General features: G+C 37.9%; 1 protein-coding gene across 2 annotated transcripts in view; it reads left to right on the forward strand.

The window, feature by feature from the left end:
- The window catches only part of LOC107040490, a gene marked incomplete at its 5' end in the record, with an annotated part of 36,023 nt that extends 18,529 nt beyond the window's left edge, over positions 1 to 17,494 (forward strand). For both annotated transcript variants that reach the window (XM_015260591.1, XM_015260600.1), the window contains 3 exon segments: positions 8,598 to 8,780; positions 12,501 to 12,603; positions 17,130 to 17,494. In XM_015260591.1, coding sequence (XP_015116077.1) covers positions 8,598 to 8,780; positions 12,501 to 12,603; positions 17,130 to 17,284 — 441 coding nt within the window.
- Between the last annotated feature and the right edge of the window lie 5,863 nt (positions 17,495 to 23,357).

Below are 23,357 nucleotides of genomic sequence, written 5' to 3' on the forward strand. Positions count from 1 at the left end.
CCCCCCCCCCCATTAGTCTCTCCCCATCCCTCAGGTATAAACAGATAATATTTCCAATTTTTCACGGCTTTGCTTTGTATTAATTTTTGTAATTTAGGGAGATGGGAACGTACAGTAAGTGGCGGTAGTGGGGGCCGTACAGTTCCCCACCACATCTCCCGCTACGGTCTCCCGCTAGTTTCAGCGTCATACATTGGATAATTGAAAAATCATTATCAGATAATTTATTATTATTCCAGGAGTTTGCATCTTTATACCGTTCGGAAAACAATAGCGTTGCGGCTTATTATGAGCTAATTTTATATGCATCTAAAAAATTTTCTGCTAATGCCATTTAAAAAAAAAACGTATTCATGCTAGCTTTTTTGTAAGTTAGCAGAATAATCATTTAAAAAATCAATAGAATTTAATTTCCGATATCGGTTAATTTAAAGCTAATTAAGAGCTAATTTTCTACGTTTCTAAAAAAATTTTCAGCTAACCCAGTTTTTGGAAAAACGGCGTTGATGCTACCTTACCGCAAGTTAGCTGAAAAAATGGTTAAAAAATTAACAAAATTTGGTTTTCGACATGGGATAATTTAGAGCTAATGAGCAAATGAGCTATTTTTTCACGTTTCAAATTTTTTTTTTTTTCAAAAAATGTTTGTTTTTTTTCACAAAACGACGCATTTACGTACTTTTGACCGAAATGTAGAAATTAACCAAATCTCATTTATAAAAGTAACAAAAAAATAATTTTTGACATTGGATAATTGAAAAGTCATTACCAGATTATTTGTTATAATTCCAAAAGTTTTCATGTTTATGCCGTTCGGAAAACAATAGCGTTGCGGCTTATTATGAGCTAATTTATATACATCCAAAAAAAATTCTGCTAATGCCATTTTTAAGGAAAAAAAAACGTATTCATACTATTTTTTTTGTAAGTTAGCAGAAAAATTATTTAAATCACTAGAATTTGATTTTCGATAGCAAATAATGTAATTTTCTACGTTTTCAAAAAGTTTTCATGTCTATGTCGTTCGGAAAACAATAGCATTGCGGCTTATTATGAGCTAATTTTATATGCATCCAAAACTTGCCATATATTAACAAATAAATGATTCAAAAATGAACAAAATTGGATTTTCGACATCCGATTATTTAGAGTTCATGAGCACTTCTTTTTTTCACGTTTCAAAAAATAAAACAAGTGGATAATTGCATTTTCTGTAAGTGCGTATAGTTTTGTTGCTAATAAATTAGCAATATGCTTCCGAATGGATGGTCTATTTTAGAAATTTTATTTTAGTATTATTTTTAACTTCCCGACCCGGAGAGAGGAAGTTATTTGGTAATGATTTTTCAATTATGGAATGTCAAAAATGTTTTTTTTTGCCACTTTTGTAAATGAGATTGAGTGAATTTCTATATTTCCGTCAAATGTATGTAAATGCGTCGTTTTGGAAAAACAATTGAAATTTTTGTATTTAAAAAAATATATTTTTTGAAAAAAACAATTCTGCCATGTTTTGAAACGTGAAAAAATAGCTACAAATGAGCTCTAAATTATCCCATGTCGAAAACCAAATTTTGTTCATTTTTTAAGCATTTTTTCTGCTAAGTTACGGTAAGGTAGAATTAACGCCATTTTTCCAAAAACTGGGTAAGCTGAAATTTTTTTTGGAAACAGAAAATTAGCTCTTTGTGGAAATCGCGGGAATACTGCGTTCGATTTTGAACTCTCTGGAGTTGTAAGTTCCAGAGATCTGACCTATACAGAACAATATTTGCGATAATTGTTACACGCCGAGGTATTCTTTGTGTAACTGTTTGTTAAGATGAGGAAGGATTCGATGAGAGGAAATGTTAGAGGTGAGGAGACTTGGGTGGTTGGAGACTTGGAATAATCACTCACGATTCTAACAGTTAATGTCGTTTTATTTTATTTTAACAGTTAATAGATGATACAAGAGTACCTCCGTTGAGGTGTTTTCTTTGCGAGGTAGAGATCGATACTGATTAAAAATATTAAAGTTGAGGACAAGTTGGAACTTGAAAGTAGAAGGGATAGAAAAGTGGAGGAGGAAAAATGGTTTTCTGAATTTGCAAATGATTGGTTAAAAGGACCTGTGATGGGAGGGACAATAATTATGATTGGACAGGTGTCGTGGAAAATTTAGAAGTGCAGGAAGTACGGAGAGAGGGAGAGATTGGCGCGTCTTGGGCCTATTCCCCAATAAAGGGCGTCTGGGCGAAAATATTGAGGGACCGTGGAGGGTCGAGCGCAATAAAATGGAAAAGAAGCTATAAAGTAATTTAAAAATACAAATTTTTGAGTTGAATGAAGGGATTAGGACAATTTCTGGCAGTGATTAAATTTCTGAGAAATGTCCTTTACAAAATTTTGGTAAATATGAGGATTATTTCAATAAAATAATTTAAGAGAGTCTAGAGGAGATATTTAAGAAATATTTTGAATGAGTTTACACATTTACAATTTGTCGAAAGGACGGAACTGAATTTAATTAAAATTCTACGAAATACCTTTGGGAAAATTATTTGAATGGAGACGGGAAAAAATCTAAGAAAATGTCTCAAAATAATTAAATATAGAAAAAATGTAATTTCCCGTGTTTTGACACGCAACACTCTTGATTGGCTTTAAATCATCCGATATCGAAACTTAAATTCTATTGATTTTTTAAATAATTGTTGTGCTGACTTACAAAAAAGCTAGCATAAATACGTTTTTTTTTAAACGGCATTAGCAGAAAATTTTTTAGATGCATATAAAATTAGCTCATAATAAGCCGCAATGCTATTGTTTTCCGAACGACATAAAGATGAAAACTTTTGGAATTCTAACAAATCATCTGTGACGTTATGAGTTAGATCACCCACCGCATTAATCCTGGGTGATCTAACATGTGACTAGTCCCTGGGACTAGTCACAAATAGATATAAGCTTTCCTTTCCTAGGGCCGTCGTACCCTATGTTGACCGGCTAACTGTCGCGTGGGATTCACTCAAGTTGGGAATGATAAGGGAATTGGAAGGTATTGTAGCGAAGATAAATACACGATTAACTGGTAAAAGTATGGTATATTTAACTCAACTACTAACTACGATACACGACAGTGTTATTGATGGGTTCCATAAACGCGTTATTAAGAGATCGGACTTGGACTTATGAGCTTGGAGATCCGCTCCACTTCGCTCCCGATCGTACTCTGCCCTATTCCAGAGTCTTTGTAAAATGCTCAAAACCTAAAATTGCAGAGCAAGCAGTCTCACGGTCCCGAAACACTAAGACAATTAAGTGCCATCATTGACACACAACTAGAACAGTTAAACAGCTTCTTTACCGAGAAGCTGGACTCAGATGGCACCGTGAGAGTGCTGAGCTCTGCTCCTGCACGATGAGAAAGAAATCATATTTCTTTTCTCATCGTCCCACATTATAAATTTAATGTAACGTATTATTCATAATACGTCACATTGTATTCAACAAATAACCGGCGTATTAATGACAATACGTCACACTCCCCTAATTAAACTATTGTTACCCTAGACAACATCTAGGTCACAATAGTAATCAAATCAAAAGACTTCACACATGTCTGTGCCTTATGGGCCTCATCTTATGCCTGAAGAGCTATCAAAACCAAATCCCATGCTTGAGGAGCACTTATCCTGGCTAGGTTTTCCAAGTAGAGTGCAAGTAAGTTGCACGGACTTAAATAGCCTATTTAAATTCCTTTTTGTGAAAGGAAACATTGATAAAAGTAACCCTGATCGACCGAACCTTTACAAAAATTTTGTTTTCATACAAAAAGTTACAAATTATCGGGCCCAATATCAGGCGATAGATTATAATGCATCCCTCTCTCTAATACACATTCTCTTCTCTGACCTGGTATGTGTAAATTGTAATTTTTCAGCCTCCATTCCAATCATGCAGCTGAACTCTACATATTTCCGGTTCGCAATGAATTTAGCTCTATTGCTTCCAAGAGATTCTGGTCCATGAAACGAAATGGAATCTATTTCTACGATTATCCAAAAGAAAAAGGAAAATATACATTTATATTTGTCTAATCCTTCAATCAATAGCACCCAGACTCGTGTTCCCAAAACTGATAATTCATTCAAAAACGTAGAAACCATTTAGCTCATTCAATAATTTGATTCTACAAATCTTCCTGTTTTCCAGAGAAATGCTAAATAAAACTGTTGAAGAGGAATCTCTTCCTATTTGAACTCTTTTGACCGCATGACATAATAATATAAGAAAGAGACTAAACTATACATATTTTCTTTTTTTTTTTGTTCCTGAGGACCTCCNTGAAGAGGAATCTCTTCCTATTTGAACTCTTTTGACCGCATGACATAATAATATAAGAAAGAGACTAAACTATACATATTTTTTTTTTTTTTTTGTTCCTGAGGACCTCCAGCTGTGTACGTTCCATTTGTGATTATGAATACTGAAATATTCTATCCTTTTTAGAGCGGAAGGCAAGATAATTTAAGTTATGAATTTTTTCTACTTATCATTTTTGATACAGTATCCCTCCCCCACTAGGCCAGAAATTACTCTCCTGAGTAATCGGATGTGGAGAGTCTCCAGCACTTTGAATTCTTCTCCACAGATCCGTCGTTGTCTCGTTCCTTCTCGCCGATTTTGATGAGAGTCACCTGGATGACTTTCCTGTACTGTCGCTGGTTCGTTATCGGTCAGCTGATGAAAATGATCTCCTGCGATCATGTAGCCGGGCGTCGTCCTCTGAGAACCTTGACACTTCGTTGGTCTCGGTGATTCACCATCCTCAATCCATATGACCGATATACTGTCATCTCATTGAGAGTAAGAATCGGATGAAGGGCGTACATCAGCTGTTGGTTTGGCTGCACTCCGGTCAGTTAGTGCTGATATTCCTCCAGGATCAAATGACCAACGCGTTATCGGCCAGTGGTCGGCACTCGCCACACTTCCAAAGATTGCATTCTCCGGATGGGATTTCACTGTTTGCTGAAGTTCTTTTTTAAATANCACTGTTCATATTGGGAACTGCAACTCCCCCTATTTTTCCATTGCACTCAACCATTTCCTCACTGCCTCGAGGTCTCGATTCTCTTGCTTCGGTCTCGGCCACATGGAGGTCAGCTGACGGCGATGCGTCGCCTGGGTCAGGTTGCCAGCGCCTTATCTCTGGGTTGCCTCGCTCCGCTATTTCTGCAAGTTGTTCATAGCGATCATCTAATGAAGATACTCTTTCTCCACTTATTCCGAAATTGATGGTCGCAATAGTTGATAGTGGTGAGGGTTTTTCACTCAATCCGAAAGGTGAATCAGGTGGGGCCTGTCGATCGACTATAGCTTCGACAGCTGAGACATCAACTGATGCTCGCATTCCTCCTGGATCGAGTAACTGATGCCTTGTCTCCGAACCTTCCTCGTCTCCATAGACTAGTGCAGGTCCACTAACATAAATATCCGAATATTTTTCAACCATGTCTTCTGCGATTTTATCGTATTTGGATGTCTGCGGCGCCGGTTTCTCGACAGTCTTAGTGAGAGATTGTTGCCAGCGTCGCCCATAAATTTGATCCCAATGGTCGGTCATACTTGCACCTTGCATTATTCGAACTGGAGGGTTGACCTTGTTGATTTGTTGTGTTGGAGTCCCAGACTCCCAAGATGTAGATGTATTTCTAATGATTGAACCTGCATATGGCGGATATTTTGAAGCTTTTGCAGTATCCCATGGTGTGTACATCATGCGATACTCGTCAGAAGTACTCAACGTATCTGATATCATGCTCCGACCTTCTCGGAACTCTTGATCATCCCTCATGACGGTTGAGGAGAAGTACGATGATGTCCAATTTCCATAGCTGGTGAAAACATTCGATTGCATGGCAATCGTTGTGGAATGTGATTTTTTTGTCATCAAAACTCTTGGATCGCTACTGTAGCGTCCCTTGTCGACAGAATATTTCTGTCGTATCCCTGGGTTAGCGACTTTTCTTCAGTCGCGTACTGGGTCGAGCTGTACCTTTGCTGACCCAATACCCCGTGTCTCTGGAATCCTTATTCCAGATGATGACCCTCGATACTTCAACAAAGTCACTGAGGACTTCCGATATGTAAAATCACTAATTCCAGATTATTCCACAGCAATGTCGGATTCACCAGTATCCGGTTCTCGGACTCTTTCGCGCATTATACCGAACTCACTTAATTTTTCCCGATAATCCTTCAGTTCCCACCGCACGTCACATAAAAATGTTCACAAAACTTTAGTTCTCGCATTCCATTCCCCGAAATGAGTGCCCCACGTCGGGCGCCATTGTGACGTTTTGAGTTAGATCACCCACCACATTAATCCTGGGTGGAAAGCTTATTTCTATTTGTGACTAGTCCCAGGGACTAGTCACAAATAGAAATAAGCTTTCCTTTCCTAGGGCCGTCGTACCCTATGTTGACCGGCTAACTATCGCGTGGGATTCACTCAAGTTGGGAATGATAAGGGAATTGGAAGGTATTGTAGCGAAGATAAATACACGATTAACTGGTAAAACTATGGTATATTTAACTCAACTACTAACTATGATACACGACACTGTTATTGATGGGTTCGGTAAACGCGTTATTAAGAGATCGGACTTAGACTTATGAGCTTGGAGATCCGCTCCACTTCGCTCCTGATCGTACTCTCTCCCCTATTCCAGAGTCTTTGTAAAATGCTCAAAACCTAAAATTGCAGAGCAAGCAGTCTCACAGTCCCGAAACACTAAGACAATTAAGTGCCATCATTGACACACAACTAGAACATTCAAACAGCTTCTTTACCGAGAAGCTGGACTCAGATGGCACCGTGAGAGTGCTGAGCTCTGCTCCTGCACGATGAGAAAGAAATCATATTTTTTTTCTCATCGTCCCACATTATAAATTTAATGTAACATATTATTCATAATACGTCATATTGTATTCAACAAATAACCGACGTATTCCTACGAACACGTATTCATTACATGGTTTCGTAATGATTTTTCAATTATCCAATGTGCGAACTGATTTTTGCCACTTTTATAAATGAGATTTAGTTCATTTCTATATTTTGGTCAGAAGTATATAAATGCGTCGTTTTGTGGAAAAAAAAAGAAAATAAAAAAAAAAATTTTTTTTGAAAAAAATTTTTTTTTTCAATTTTTTGAAACATCAAAAAATAGCTGCTAATGAGCTCTAAATTATCCCATATCGAAAACGAAATTTTATTCATTTTTTTATCATTTTATCTGCCAACTTGTAGTAAGCTAGCATTAACGCCGTTTTTCCAAAAACTGGGTTAGCTGATAATTTTTTGAAAACGTAGAAAATTAGCTCTTAATTAGCTTTAAATTATTCGATATCAAAAATCAAATTCTATTGATTTTTTAAATAATTTTTCTGCTAACTTACAAAAAAGGTAGCAGAGACACATTTTTTTCAAAAACGGTTTTAGCAAAGAAATTTGTGAAGGCATATAAAATTAGCTCATAATAAGCTGCAAATTGTCCAATATTGAGAATTCGATTCTGCTACTTTTGCCTGCTAGGTTAACATATGTCAGATTGAGAGTCACAAGGATCAGAGTAATGATCCAAATATAGTACATTAGAGTACAAGGGCACAAATTTCGTTTTCGACGAATGTGAAGTTTACAGGCCGAGCCGAAGGCGAGGTCTGTATTCACATTCGTTGAAAACGAGGTTTATGTCCGAGTGGTCTATACTATTTTATGCCACATTGTGCAGAAATCGAGTTTAAAGCACGCTGCGCGAAGCGTAGCGTGCGATAGACTCGACTTATTGCACGGCGTGCCATAAAGAAACATAGGGGTCAAAAACCAATGATCAGAAACTAAGGATCACAAAGGTTCGATTAAGGGTCAAATCTGGGTCATGGGGGTCATATGGGGGTTGGCGAGCGGAGCGAATATGGGACACAGCCCCCTACTCATTAATAAATATCTTCATAGCGAACTGTTTCAGCTATAACAAAAACTCCTTTGAAATTTCATCTTAAAGCACGCATTTCCAAGCTAATTACATAAACAATGCAGGATTCAAGCTTAACTTTGATGGACTCACCTTGTGGAATGTTTAATCATCTTGTTAATATGTGCTTTTTAAGAAATCAATAAACCTCTCTTGAAATAATTTGTATGGGCTACAGAATAGATATTTTTACACTATGCTATAAAGCCGACAATTACTAAGATTGCATAATTGATGTGGATTTCAAGTTCAACAATGATGAATTTATCCGGTTGAATGATCAATTACGTCGGTAATGAATTATTCCTGATGAAATTGTTAAAGAAATTCCTTTGAAAAAAACATGTTTATTTTTTAAAAAGGTCCCTTGGATTCTTCTGTAATTATGCAGATGTGATATGTTGACTCAAAGCATTTTCTCAACCCTCTGCTGATTTTACACATTCAATTGTTTTGGTTTCGATTTTTTCCTCTGTACGTCCTCTAGCCTTCTCTTCCGATTGCACTTGGGTTGGTTTGTTTGATTTCAATGGAAATGAATTTCAAAATATTTTCTTCTTTGATTCACAGGGTATGGGGAGAGCTAGAGATGATTTGGATATGGAGAGGGCTCTACGACCCAGAATCAACGCCCCTGATGTTGTGAGGTCTACTCTGAGTCATAAGGAACTCAAGTATAATGAGAGTACTATTGATCAACTCCTAGGAACGCCAAATAAAATATTTATTCCTGAGAGATATATTCCTGAACAGGTAGTTATTATGAAAAATTTCTTCAATTAACTCGATGACAATGGCAATCACAAATTCATTAACATGTTTTTCTGGAATTAATTTAACGAATAAATAGATGTACGATAACACGGTCCGACAAAATTTCGACTCTGGCTCTCCCAGTGATGAAATTGCAGGCGTTAGAAAGATTAAATTCTGCAGATTCTGAATCCGTCGACAAAATTTCGCTAGGCCTTCTAGTTTTGGAGAAAAAAAAGTTAAAGTTCCCAAAAAGCCGTAAAACCGTTAAATTGTAAACTCAATAAAAAAATTACGCGTGCACCAATTGGACTGAAATAAAATTTGATGAAATGAGGGAATCGAGATTTGTAAATGGACGGACAGTTTGCTGTAATTGAAACACGGGATAATTTGCAAAAAATTCAGGAAGTAGGCATTGAAAATTACATTTAATCCTCAAAAAAAATCATTGATCAAAGGTCTGAAGTTTTGAGGGTTATCCACTCAGTTTAAACAGTTTTAATGTAAAGTCAATCAATTGGACTATACCACCTGTTGTGCTAGCGATTGCTTAACTTGAGCCGATGAGGAATCTTGCTGCTCGTGGCAAGACTCAGCCTGATCTCTGGGAGAATGAGTTATGCTGGTATTGCAACTAGAATGGACTTATGTGGCGCGCAATTGGTGGATAATAGCATTCTTTACATCCAGGTACTGCCTCTATCAGTATGAGATGAAAATCATGTCAATCGATATGAAGAATGTTAATTAGTTTTATTTCTGAAAGGGTATTCAACTTGGTGCATTTCCATCGCGTTGAGAGATAGCCAATTGGAGGCGAGACGTCTCAACCCTAACGCACCGTTTGTTCACAAGAATTGATGCTTCTCAATGGAGATGATGACACTGGTTGCACTACATCTTCTTCTCCACATTCTTCCCCACCGAGTCCTCCTCTAGAAAATCTCGAATCCTCGAGTAATGTCCTCTCCATCGCCGGTCTCATCAAAACTTTTGTCTTCTTCAGTGGATTCTGAATACCCAGCAACTGTTAGAATTGTTTTCTGCGCTCCGGCTCATGATCTTCCCGGGAATTCTTGCCTACATATTTCTTTTCCTATATAACTTCATTTATCAAAATAAAGTAGAATAATTAATTTTAAGATGTAGCTTTGCAGGCTCCACTCAACTTCGTATTCTATATTTTATTTAACAAATGAGAGCTTGAATTGCTCATTGACAGCAGTTTTTCCATTTAACGTGTCAATAAAAACCGCAATCATGCCCCGCAATTGTACAATTTCTCCTGATTTTTGCTGCTTCGTCTGTGCCAAGTACATGCCTAAACCACAATGGAGGAATATTACGGATTTAGCCAAAGCTGCATACAAAAAATGCTTCAATCGCCCAATGATGAACTTGGAGAAATCATGAACTCCTCATCGATGTTGCTTATCTTGTTACCAACAACTCACAGAATTTGTTACTGACTGTAAAAAAATCAACATTTATCACTCCAGCCATTTGGAGAATCGAGAGATCACTTGAGTGACTGTCATTTTTGCCTGAATGACTTCCGCCGATACGCAAGAAAAGATAAGGATAAAATCACTTACACAAAGGTATCGTCCGTGGATTTACCGGTAGTTGATCGCGGGATCCCAGGAACTTCAGCTCAGTCACCTGTAGAAGTACAGACAGAGAAAAAATCGGGAGAATCCATCGAAGATCATGTTGATGCTACTTACGAGACCCCATCAAGCGCAAAGACTCGAAACGAACCAATTTTCTTCAATCAAGACGGTCTAGACAATTTAATCAAAAACATGAAGCTGACTAAGGAGAATTCAGAATTTTTAGCATCGCGCTTGAAAGAGATGAATCTTTGTGAATCCGGGGTTCGCATCACAAAATACCGTAACCGTGAGTCACACTTGCACCAATTCTTCAAAGAAGAGCCTGAGCTATATTACTGCTTCGATATTGATGAGTTGATGAAGAGTATGGGGATAGAACACGACCCAGACAAATGGTGATTGTTCGTCGACTCATCGACATCTAGCTTGAAGGCAGTCTTGCTGTACATTGGTAATATTTATCCATCACTACCCATCGGCTACTCTACCACCTTGAAAGAAAATCACGAAAATGTTGAGTTTATGTTCGAAAAAATTGGGTATAAATATTATATTAGGTGTACAAATTAATAAGGTGCTTTTTTTCATGAAAATCAGTGTTTATTATGAAAAAACAAAAAGACATTTAACGGTCGAAATATTCGCCATTATTTTCGATGACTTTACTCCACCTCACTGGTAACTGACGAATTCCGTCGCGAAAGAAACTTGGCGGTTTTGACTCAATAAATTCATCCATGCTTTTTCGGACCTCGTCGATTGTTTTGAAGTGCTCATCAGCTAAGTGGTTGTTGAAGTGACCAAAATAGATGGTAGTCGGATGGGACGAGATCAGGCGAGTAAGCCCCGTGAGGGAGAACCTTCCCTCCTAATTCACAGATAATATCCTTAGTCGCTTTGGCGACATGCGGTCGAGCGTTGTTATGTTGGAGAATCACTTGTCTACTTCCGCTGCCAGTATATGGCCTCTTTTGCTTCAATGCATCATTCAAATGAATAAGCTGTTGTTGATAAACCTTCGCAGTAACAGTTTGGCCAGGTTTAAGTAGCTCATAATATATCACACCCTTCATATCCCACCAGATACTCAGCATCACTTTTCTCGCATAGACATTGGGTTTCGGAGTCGACGTCGATGGTTCGCCGGGATTCATCCACGATTTTTTGTGTTTAGGGTTGTCGTATAACACCCACTTTTCATCGCCCGTAATGATTTTGTATAAGAAATCTTTTCTTTTAAATCGAGTGAACAGAGATGGCGCCGTCTCCAGTCGTCGCTCGATCCGAAAGATCGAAATCTCCGTCTCTAAACCTCTGGTACCACTTTTTATACGTTATATGTGTTACAGTGTTTTTTCCAAGAGCACTACAAATCATTTGAGTAGCCTCGGCAGCATTTTTCTTCAATTGAAATGCAAAAAGAATGCAGTGCCTAAAATGTTGCTTATCGACAGACATCGTGTTTAGTACTATTTTTTAAGGTTATGTAAGAAGTATTTACTGCTTCGGTAACTGAATACTACCAATACACAAAATATTGAAATATTAAGTTTTTTAATGCAATTATAAACCGCGAAATATAGGGGCACCTTAGTAATTTGTACACATAATAAATGGCGCATCTCGGCAGACCTGAAAATAGTGGACCTCGTCTTGGGACTACAGCTGGGTTGGACCAAGAATTGCTGTTTCTTGTATCTTTGGGATAGTCGAGACAAATCAAAGCATTGGTTTCAACGTGATGGGCCTACTCATGATTATCTCACTATGGAGAAACAAAATGTTGTAGAAGAACCGCTATTTCCTGAATTTTTTGCAAATTATCCCGTATTTCAATTACGGAAAACTGTCCGTCTATTTACAAATCTCGATTCCCTCATTTCTACAAATTTTATTGCAGTCCAATTGGTGCACGCGTTATTTTTTTATTGAATTTACAATTTAACGGTTTTACGTCTTTTACGACGGATTCAGAATCTGCGGAATTTAATCTTTCTAACGCGGGCAATTTCATCTCTGGGAGAGCCAAGGTCGAAATTTTGTCGGACTGTGTAATCAATTCCAGTTCAGCAAATTAATTTTTTCTCCATTCTTCGTTCAGACTCCAGAATTATCAGCTGAGGAGAAAAAGCAGAGATTAAAAAAAGCTGATGCCATAAGGAAAATGTTGTCTGAGACGACGGTAACTACACCAGAAGGAGATGGTAATTATTTTCCTCCTGAAATTTCAAGAATTCAGGAAAAGTAGATAAGTGCAAAATGGATTTGCACTTGTAACAGTTTATTTGATATGTTTTCAAAAACGAGAACTTTGGAGACGCCTAGGAGAAAACCTTTTTTGAACAGATTTCCATCATTCACAAACAACTATGTCAGTTTTTTCTGAGCCCAGTAGTTTTTGAGCTATGCGCTAAATAATTTCTATGGAATTAAGTTTTCACCCCAGCGGGCGCAAAATACACATTTCATTTTAGGAAAATCTGAATCTGAAAAATACGGTTCTAATGGTAAAGTAAAGGAACCTTACCCGCGGGATTAACATTCCGCACGCCGGAACGGCTCCTTTATTTTACCTCCTTAGGGGGAGACTGCTATCAGTTTTAAAAGTCGCGGACTATTGGAATAAGATTTTTAACACTTTAAGCATGTTTGGAGCAAACGAATAGTAAACAATAGATTGTTTGCATTAATTATTCATATATATTGTGATGTAATTTCCAAGGTTCACGGAACCCCTCGGTCCAATACGCAGCCCTCTGGCACTCACGTAGAAACTAAAACGACAAAAAGTTGAGCGCCAGGTCGTTATTGCCAGAACGACCACTGGAACGAAAGAAACAAAATCAAACTAGCCCTAAGCTCGAAACGGTCTCCCACTAGCTCCAGACGAAGAGACGTGTATCGGTTCCTGAAAGAGCTTAGACTAGAGATGTGACTAGGTGAACAAAACAAATAAATTAAACTCAGAATTGCCGGGGAAAAATCACAGTATTTAATAAAATTTAAATGACTCGATACATTTCAAGATTAATTAATTGAAAACCCCCTATTTGGTTGTTTCAACCGATCAACAATCATATGACTCCAAAATCAAATAACTCTACAATCATCAAAATAATAAAAGATTCTTTTAACAAAAATCAGAAAGTGCACACTTAGTCAAATTACTCAAAACCAATTCTGATAATCAAATTGAAAGATCTAATTATCCAAAAGTAAAAAAAAAACAAATCAAAAGTCAAAAACAATGTCAGAAGAATCATAAAAAATCAGAATCGAAATATCGTCAATACTCATGTAGATTAAACGACACTGAACGATCGAAACCCAAAAATTAGTCTCCGTGACAAGTAAAGCTAGCTGTCCAAAACGAATACGTAAACTCAAGACATCAGGCCAGCGAAACGAACCAAGGTCACGAGACACACAGTAACTCACGTTCAATGTCCTTCGAAATTATCTAAGTTAAATACCATCCAACGAGAGTCCAATCGTAACCGAAATTAAATACTTCAAAATCTCCAGGGTTACGAAACCTTAATGGTTCACCGAATGGATGAATCTAACGTACAAAATTCTGAACCAAAACAAAAAAAAATGAAATCAAAATTCTAAAATAATATATATATATATATATATATACATATATATATATATATTAACGGCGATTTCCCAATGAACCAAACAAAATCGAAAGTCCTCCATCCGCAACGAAAATCCTTGCACGAAGACAGCCGGAGTTTGTCACCTTCGACCTCTCCCGCTTCAACTTTCCCAAAATCCTCCAAAACCAAAACCATAAAACTGTCAGTTACTCTCATGAGAAACTGTCGTTGGGCACCAGTCGATGTTTGACAACACGAAATCAACGAAACCGCAACCGTAACCATAATGAACGAAAAGAGAAAAATCAAAAATATATAACTGGAGGTTGGAAAAAATCAGAGGGAAAGGTTGCGGAATTATGCCTAGCTAACTCGGGAGAAAATTCGGAGAGCGGGGTGGATTCGGTCGCTCGGTCTTAGAAAAGGGGTCGCAGATATAACGAAACAACGAGAAATCCAGTCAGAAAGAATCGAGTCAAAATTCCCTTGATTCTCTATAAAATTGGGAAATTCAAGCGATAGAGAGACTTTGATTAAATGGGAAAAATATCTGGCATTTAATTTATCCACATGATTCAAATACAATCTCAAAAACTCTAATTTCCATTTAACAAAAATTATCTATTGAGAGTGAGAGTAGTCGAGTAATTATTACGAGAGATTTGCGCGAAGGGGAATAGGAGGTTTTGGAGAATTCATGCCACCGATCGCTCCGCATCACAGAATCTGAAGTGCTGGAGGATCTGTAGGCAAATAATACTCCCACATGACGATATGACGGTGAATTAATCGACGGAGATGAAAAGGCATTTGATGGGAAGGACGCGGGGAACAAGAGTACCACTCAAAAGTACCATTTTGCCCCATGGACGTATCCATTCCCCATTGAGAGCTTCGTGGCGTCACGGGAAATTCCTGGAACTCACGATCATACTGAACTAGAAGAGCAAAAAAAAAATTCTAAGAGAATTAGAATTTAGAGAGGAAAAATTTCCGCTTCACCCAGCCGGGAATCGAACCCGGGTCTCCCAGATACGCGCCGGGCACTCTTACCGACTAAGCTACCGGGAACCACAGAAATTCACTCTCAAATTCACCTTAAACACCGCCTAACCTCCTATAAGCATTAAAGAATTCTAAGAGAATTAGAATTTGAGGCTTCAATTCGTTCAAGTGACGATTTAACCCACCGGGTGCACTACAGCTTCACCCACAGAAATTGGAGAGCATGTGTGCACTTTTATACACGTTTTATTACCCTTTTCCCACTAGAGATAATACAGAAACTTTCCCACATGTTCCGAAGATCCTTGTGGACGACTTATGCACTTCTGTGGTGCACTGATGGTCCTACAAAGTCCTCTTTGTGGTCCAAGAGGTACGATGACTTCACGACAAGGCGTGAAGTATGTGCATCCTCTCGTGCCGGCCCTGGACTTCGTCTTCATTGCAACAATGGGTTGACTGGGAGTGTCATCTCTAGGGAGAGGATCAGGGATCTAGACGAGAGTTTTATGCACTCAGTTGGTGCACTTATCAGCTCATCCAGGGGAGTGTTTGGTAGCTGGGAATGCATCTCAGCGTCAGTCATTTCTGAGGACCGGTACAATCTTCGCAGGGGGTTATCTATGGAGCCCACTGTGGAAAAATGCACTTCTCTCCTTGAGAGAGAGTGCACATGGTGAAAGGATGTAGGCTTACTATTTCTCCTCGTGTTGGACATCTGCGATGATCCCTCACCAACTCTCTGGATCCTGTCACTCGTCTCGAGGGGGTCTTCTCCGCAGTAGTTTTTCGACTAACACCTCGTTTGACGGGCAGATGTTCATCGCCGGTGGGCGCGACTGGCGCGCCGTCTGGCTGTCGCCGGGGGCCCATATATGTGGACTAGCGCGCGGGGAGTTTGATTCAAGCGTAATTTTGACGTACTTCGGCGTTAAGCCGTAATTCTTAATCAGAAATTTAATTAAGAGGATATTAACTCTAATTAGTTGTTGGTAATGAAACGAGACTCGGAATGGGGGATTTCTGGGCAGCTGTTCGCCTTCCTTTCTCGCGAATGCACGTTTCACAGGAGTGAGTGCACTTTATCGTCGCTGTCACTCTCCCGGGAGCTATTGGGAAATCACCGATAACAAAACCGTAAACCTGAAGGTAGTCCATGGCAATTCATGCAGATAAGTGGACTAGGTTCACCTGCATGGCCTTCCAGCCGTAGTGGTGACTCCAACAGCTCCACGAAGTGCTTCAGCCGGGGAGCATGAGTATTTCATCTCAACTTCAGTGATCAGCAACGTGGACTCAACGAGATCTCACCGGGAAGCTCGGTTTATCAGATCTGAACCACGGTGGATCTTCGCCTCTCAGGATTTGCGAAGAATTTATCATAAATGAACCGAAACAATAAATACAATTATCTGTAAATTTACTCTAAACTGTAATAACCTAAATTCAACCCCATAAATTCCGAAACAAACCGCGTAGGTAACAAACATTTTGGAGGCAACGAATCATTTATTTTCAATTTACTCGGATATTTGATCACTTATCATTTTTAATGTGAATCGACACTTTTTATTATTTATTTTTGAATTTTATTTGAATCAAACGTTAATTTTTCCCGCGAGGCTAGTATCTTGAGGTTCCTGATGGCTGGTCCCCGTGAGCTGAAGTTAGAATGGGGTGTTGCATCACCCTTGGATAGGGGTGCTAACTTTTAGAATGGAAAAATCGCAACTCTGTCTCGTAAGATCACAGAAATCACTCTATACATACCCACTCTTCACATTTTTATTCGAAATTCTACGATGAAGTCGTGTACAGGTGGCGGAATTTCTCAAAATTTCATCACAATATATATATACATATAATCGATCTGCAATGCATGAGAAATATCACTCCAATCGCCCGCAACTTTTAAAACTCATAGTAGTCTCCCCTTTAGTTACAAATCTATTATTATCTAAATCCCTTCATTAGAGCTGATTTAAAGATTTTTTACAATTCATTCATAAAATATTTTTGAAAACAAGGGGTTTCATCTCCGCAGTGCCTGCACTTATCTCATCTTCACACCTACAAATGTTGGATTGAACAAATTCCCCCAATTTATTTTTGTTATACAGATGAAAATGTTGACATCGAAAAATCCAATACTTTGAAAAAGAAAGTAGCCGAGGAGAAGCGGCAAAGGGACCACATTCTTCAACTCAATCAGATCTTAGCGAAGCAAGTGATGGAGAAGAGTAAAATGGTGGCTGGTATGAGGCTAAAAGATTAAATTATCCAAAAACAGCAATTTGAAAAAGAAAGTGCATGATTCGTGTTGTATCAAGTCTCCCAAGAGTGCCAGCATGAGGGACCGAGTGTCTGAAAACCGAAGAAAAATATTATTTATTTATTTCATCACATTCTCTTCCATTGTCTTTATATTGTGGCATTCCTGTGTTTTTCTCTTCCTTATAAAAGCTATCAGAATTTCGTGTAGAAATACAATAAAAATAGACATTCAACATAATGACCCATGAGACTTCATTAAAAAAAATATACATTAGAAGAATCGAGAACGATTCTTACAATGCGGCATGGCTTTTTTATCGAAAACAATAGAAATAAATTTGTAGAGTGTCGTTTGGAGAACGTTTGTGCTGTGTGTAGGTAACCAGGCGCACTGACCGACATAAAAAAGCTTCCTCCACTCCTCCATATAGGACGCACATCACAATTACTTCAGGTTTGTTTTATTTATTTTTTCGTCCATTAACTCCCACCCACCTCATCTCCATCCCGTGGATTCAAACCATTTTGGGCATTTGTTTTTTTTCTTTTGTTGTAGTGTAAATTTTATAATTAAGTGATCACGGAAGAAGAAAGAGGTGAATTATCCAAGAATATTTGAATTTTTCACACCAAAAATGAAATAATTTCCATTTTTATGGTTGGAAAAATCCTTAATTCCGTAATTCTATTTTATCAGGATTTCAAACAGTTTTCGTAGGTAATGCATTCATAAGGATGATGTCTATAGAAATAGGATTCTCTAGAATATTCTGGATAATCAATTCATAGATTTTTATATATTTTTTCTTGTAAGAATACTCTGAGTATTCATATAGTATATTTCGATACGAGTGCGAATAATCGTTTTATGTTACGGCCCCGTAACATAGAATAGTTTCCACTACGCGGTCCACAAAGTAATTTCTGACGAATGGGATTATAATCCTAGCCTTTGTCCGGAAATGCTTTGTGAACCCAATGATGAAATCTACTGTTTCGCCTCCCACGATAGAGTTGAATGAACTGCACGCAAGTCAAAAAACACTTTTCCAACGATCATCGAACCCTATTTTTCAATACAATGCGTGTGAAGTGGGGTTTCGTACGTCAAATATCAGCCTACGTAAAACGTGATGATAAAATTATTTCTTAGATTATTTTTCCGACTCGGATTTCAGCCAATCAGAGCGCAGTATTTGAGGCTCTCAAACAGTTTTATTTCGGAAATTTCTAAAAAATTTCCGATGGAAATTCACTAGTAGCTTTTCAAATGTTTCTCATCTTTCAACACATTTCACGTTTAATATTCTGTGTGACAGATAAAGAAAAAAGTGGGTCGTAAATGTACGGCTGTGTAAATATATCCGGATGCTGTTCACTGCACTCTGCTTGGCCGAAATCCGAGCGGAAAAATAATCCGTCAAATACCACTCGTGCTTCAAAATTAATCGAATATTTTTGAAGCACTAGTGATATTACTACTGATTATTCCCTTCATTCGAATCTCGATCAATGGGAGCACACGATGTGACATCACGTGGTGTGTATGATATCGATAATTTTCGGTGATACCACGGTTGTTGCAAAATAATAAACAAACGTTTTTCATTGAATTTTAACCTACGTTAATAGGAAACTTGCATGAAGCTCAATTCTTCCTAATTCTCCTATTTACACATTTCTCGCAACATATGGATAGCTAAACAGCGAAAATTATGGAGAAATATTGACTTATCGACGGCGAGAATTATGGAGAAGTCATGACGTCACGAAGACCATCAGGTAATGATCGCATATGCTTCATTGGTCGAAAAAGAAGGGAGTGGGGAGTTGTCGCCCTCCATTGGCCGAGGCGTACTTCAAGATTGGGTTAGGTCGACTCGAGTCATTCTTTGATTGGTCCAATGCTCGACCGTCTGTGTAACGTCATTAGCAATTTCAAAGCATTCGAAATTTTCAACTTTTAACAATTAATTATTAATTAATCAGCAACATTTCAAACGATTGCGTATGAAAAACGAATTATTTAGGTCCCAATCTTAAGATTAGGAAATTGAAAAACATTCATGCAAGTTCCCTATTGCAGAAATATCAAAGAGCAGTGACATTTGTAAAAATCTGTGAACAAAAAAAAGTAAAATCTCAGTCACTATTAATCGAGATTGTAACAGAGAGAATAATCCACCGAATACCCCTCATGTTCAACAACACGGGCGGGCAGATTGGCTCAAAATATGGAACATGCAAGATGGTCTCACACGCGCTCGCGATTTTGATGCTGTCAAACTTGATGCATATGTTACTCAACAGCGCAACTTTTAGGAAATATCCGATAATTTGAAAAATCATGCGGACTTATGACTGATGTAAACCAACGGTAATATGACATTATTGGCTTCCGGATGGATGCCGCGTTTGGTTTCAACATTGCGCCGAAGTTTCGCAAACATTGCAGTCTTCATCTTCAGGGCTATCAGCTCCGATGTCTGGGGGTTGTCCTTATATGTACGATTGGCTGACCCCCCTTCCCCCACCATCACAGGGGAAGACATACGGACAATCCCCAGACATCGGAGCTCAGAATCGGAGTTCATAGCCCTGAAGATGCAGACTGCAATGTTTGCGAAACGTCGGCGCAATGCTGAAACCAAACGCGGCATCCATCCGGAAGCCAATAATGTCATTAATAATGGCCGCGAAAGCCTCAAAACTAAGGCCAACGGTAATATCTTTAGTCTTGGACGGGAATGTCACTGGTTTTCTATTTTCAAAAATCAACAATTTGACGATAGAACCCATAAAAACCTGTAACTTCAATATTGATGCTCAAAGGTAGAGAAATTTCAGTAAGATTGTAATCCAGAAATTATCAATACATGTAGCCGAGTGGGCTAAATACGAATTTGCTATGCACTGATAAAAAAAAAATATTTTTATTGAGATGTTTCTTTCTTGGAATAAGTATTATATACTTAAATCAATTTCAAGTAAATAAGATCATACGGTGAATATCAATTATTAAGTGTAGAAATTAATAAGGTGCCCCTATATTTCGCGGTTTATAATTGCGTTCAAAAAGTTAATATTTCAATATTTTGTATGTTGGGGTAGTATTCAGTTACCGAAGCAGTAAATACTTCTTACATAACCTTAAAAAATGGTAGTAAACACGATGTCTGTCGATAAGCAACATTTGAGGCACTGCATTCTTTTTGCTTTTCAATTAAAGAAAAATGCTGCCGAGGCTACTCAAATGATAGTGCTCTTGGAAAAAACGTTGTAACACATAAAACGTGTAAAAAGTGGTATCTTTCGAATCGAGAACGGCCGGGTCAACCGCAAAAATTCGACGATGAAGAACTCTTGGCTGAAAATTTTGCTCAAAGCCAAACAGAGCTTGCACTACAACTCGGAGTGACTCAACAATGCATTTCTCATCGCTTACATCTACTTGGCGAAATTCAAAAGGAGGATAGATGGTTTCCTCATGATCTGAGCCCCGAAAATAAGGAGCGACGACTGGAGACGGCGCTATCTCTGTTCACTCGATTTAAAAGAAAAGATTTCTTATACAAAATCATTACGGGCGATAAAAAGTGGGTGTTTTACGACAACCCTAAACGCAAGAAATCGTGGGTGAATCCCGGCGAACCATTGACGTCGACTCCGAAACCCAATGCCTATTCGACAAAAGAGGCCATATACTGGCAGGGGAAGTAGACAAGTGATTATGAAAAAAAGCATCTTATTAATTTGTACACCTAATATTTATTTTCGAGATACATTTACTTGAATCAAATAAAACAGTCCTTGGCGTTAAGTCACATGTATTCACCACAAAAATGGAAAAGTTCTATTTTTTGTTGACCTAATATAATCTTCAGTCAAGGAATTTTCAAATTTTATGAATTGATAAAAAATTCGTACCTAGGAGATGATTATATTGAGGAATGAATTGAAGGTTGTTTTCTTGAATGAAGTCGATGTTTAAATTGAGCTTTTCGTACAGTTTGTGTTGAATTGCCGTAATCTATCATTCCGTTATTGTAAACTAAGGCGATTTTTTTTAGTCAAGAAATATAAACTTCTTTCAACTCAATGACATGTTATTACAATGTCAAAGCTCTTTCCGCGTAACAATATACATCTTGATTCGACATACCAAATGCTCACTTCAATTATAATTTACTTTGAACAACGTATGATCGTGTTGATTGAGATAACAACGTATTTAGTCATGAGAATAATTTTGATTTTTGAGTAAACCAATGCATTTCTGGAGTTAGCAACCTTTTGGCCAGAAAGAAATCATATACTCTCTTTATTGCGACAAATAGAAGGAACTTCAATTCTAGAGAAGTTCGATTTCTCCCGATCAAATGTACCTCAAAAAGAAATAACTGGTATTCACTTTAAATCATGTTTATTTGAAAATTAACAACCAAAGGATAGTTGGTTCAAATGAAATTCTCTTGGTAAAATTAATTTTTTCTGTCAATGTGTAGAAAGTTGCAAGTTCGACTCTGACGTTGGGTGAATTTTCTATATTAGAGACTCCGAAGAATGGAAATTTATTAATAGAGTAACTGCTTGTATTGGAATCGATTCCCTGTGTTTCCCTCTAATAAGATCCTAATTAGAGTGTGAATGTGGTGCAGTATAGAATCCACAGTTGCATACATAGGGCCGAATTGAAAAGTAGAGTGCCGAATCAAACCTGAAAAACAAACTATGAGGAGAAAAATGACTCCAAGATGTCTAGAAACATTCTTCGATTCGTAATAAATTGATTTGTTATCCAAAATATAAAATTTAGCTGAAAACCGAAAAAAAAAAATTATAAGAACCATCTCTATAAAAATTCTTGGAGTATTTATAAAATATATTCATAGATTTTTTTTATAGACCGGAAATTTCTTTATAACACCTCATGAAACTCTATTCTCTTATTCATTTATGCAGAATGCTTATATTCACATTTCCTAACGATTCTAATGCAATTGTCCAAATTTCTCACGAAAGGGAACTGACACATATTAGATGTACAAATTAATAAGGTGCTTTTTTTCATGAAAATTAGAGTTTATTATAAAAAAACAAAAAGACATTTAACGGTCGAAATATTCCCCATTATTTTCGATGACTTTACTCCACCGCACTGGCAACTGACGAATTCCTTCGCGAAAGAAACTTGGCGGTTTTGACTCAATAAATTCATCGATGCTTTTTCGGACCTCGTCGATTGTTTTGAAGTACTCATCAGCTAGGTGGTGTTGAAGAGACCGAAATAGGTGGTAGTCGGATGGAGCGAGATTAGGCGAGAAAGCCGCGTGAGGGAGAACCTCCCATTCTAATTCACAGATAATATCCTTAGTCGCTTTGGCGACATGCGGTCGAGCGTTGTCATGTTGGAGAATCACTTGTCTACTTCCGCTGCCAGTATATGGCTTCTTTTGCTCCAATGCATCATTCAGATGAATAAGCTGTTGTTGATAAACTTTCGCAGTAACAGTTTGGCCAGGTTTAAGTAGCTCATAATATATCACAACCTTCATATCTCACCAGATATACTCAGCATCACTTTTCTCGCATAGGAATTGGATTTCGGAGTCGACGTCGATGGTTCGCCGGGATTCACCCACGATTTTTTGCGTTTAGGGTTGTCGTCTAATACCCACTTTTCATCGCCCGTAATGATTTTGTATAAGAAATCTTTTCTTTTAAATCGAGTACTCGCCCTGGCGAATCCATGTTGTAGCATGGATGTAGCATGGATGTGCATGGATGTCATTTTAAGGCGAAAAATGGGCCAAAAATGATTGGAATATAATCAAAAAATTATTTAAATGCTGATAGCCAAGCAATTGGTCCCAATTAATACCCATTAATAGGTTAGTTTGTATAATTAGGAGCAATTATTGATGGTGTGTTGTGTGGTAAAGAAGTTCAGTTGGGAGAATGTCGCGAGATGGCGCCAGTGTTAAATTATCGAGTCGGCGGTCAACTGTCAGCAGTCGCAGGCATATTTTTTATTCTATTTCAATTATGAATATTAGATAGGTTTGGGGGGGGGG

The sequence above is a fragment of the Diachasma alloeum genome, unplaced genomic scaffold (genome assembly GCF_001412515.2).
Source record: "Diachasma alloeum isolate Michigan unplaced genomic scaffold, Dall2.0 Dall_scaffold_00178, whole genome shotgun sequence".
NCBI classification, from domain to species: Eukaryota; Metazoa; Arthropoda; class Insecta; order Hymenoptera; family Braconidae; genus Diachasma; species Diachasma alloeum.